This window comes from Geospiza fortis, unplaced genomic scaffold, assembly GCF_000277835.1.
Source record: "Geospiza fortis unplaced genomic scaffold, GeoFor_1.0 scaffold254, whole genome shotgun sequence".
NCBI classification, from domain to species: domain Eukaryota; kingdom Metazoa; phylum Chordata; class Aves; order Passeriformes; family Thraupidae; genus Geospiza; species Geospiza fortis.
In genome coordinates, this window is record NW_005054441.1 from 515789 (window position 1) to 516232 (window position 444).

The window sequence follows — 444 nt, forward strand, 5'->3', positions numbered from 1 at the left end:
TGGAATTGGACAATGAACTCCAATATGCAAATGGAGCAGAACTGATCAAAGTGAGAGACCCCCTACCCGGTCGTGCATTTTGTGACCCTTTTGGGTTTTATCCTGTGTGCAGCCCTGGCTGGGCTCTTGTGCTGCCCAAGGTGGATCCATGGAGGCCTTTTAATAAATCCCTGCTTTATTCTTTAGCTCTGTCTAGTCTCTGTTCTAGCTCAGCCTTCACAAGCCTTCCTCACCTTCATGTCCCCCCTTGGGCTGAGGGCTCTCCTGGGATCTGTCCCCAGCCCTGATCTCCGTGATCTCTTGCAGAAGATCCAGCTGAGGGCCAGGCGGGACCCGGAGCCCCCGGTGGAGCTGCGCTCGCACGTCCCCCGCGGCTCCTTCCGCCGCTCCAGCTACGCCTTCTCCCACCAGGAGGGCTACGGCGGCCCTATCCCCCCCCCGGGC

At 59.0% G+C, this 444-nt stretch overlaps 1 protein-coding gene across 1 annotated transcript in view; it reads left to right on the forward strand.

Moving 5' to 3' along the window:
• Positions 1 to 444, forward strand: part of ATP8B3 (ATPase phospholipid transporting 8B3) — a 27198-nt gene that overhangs the window by 25871 nt on the left and 883 nt on the right. Inside the window, 1 exon segment of the mRNA XM_031062198.1 lies at positions 307 to 442. Coding sequence (XP_030918058.1) covers positions 307 to 442 — 136 coding nt within the window.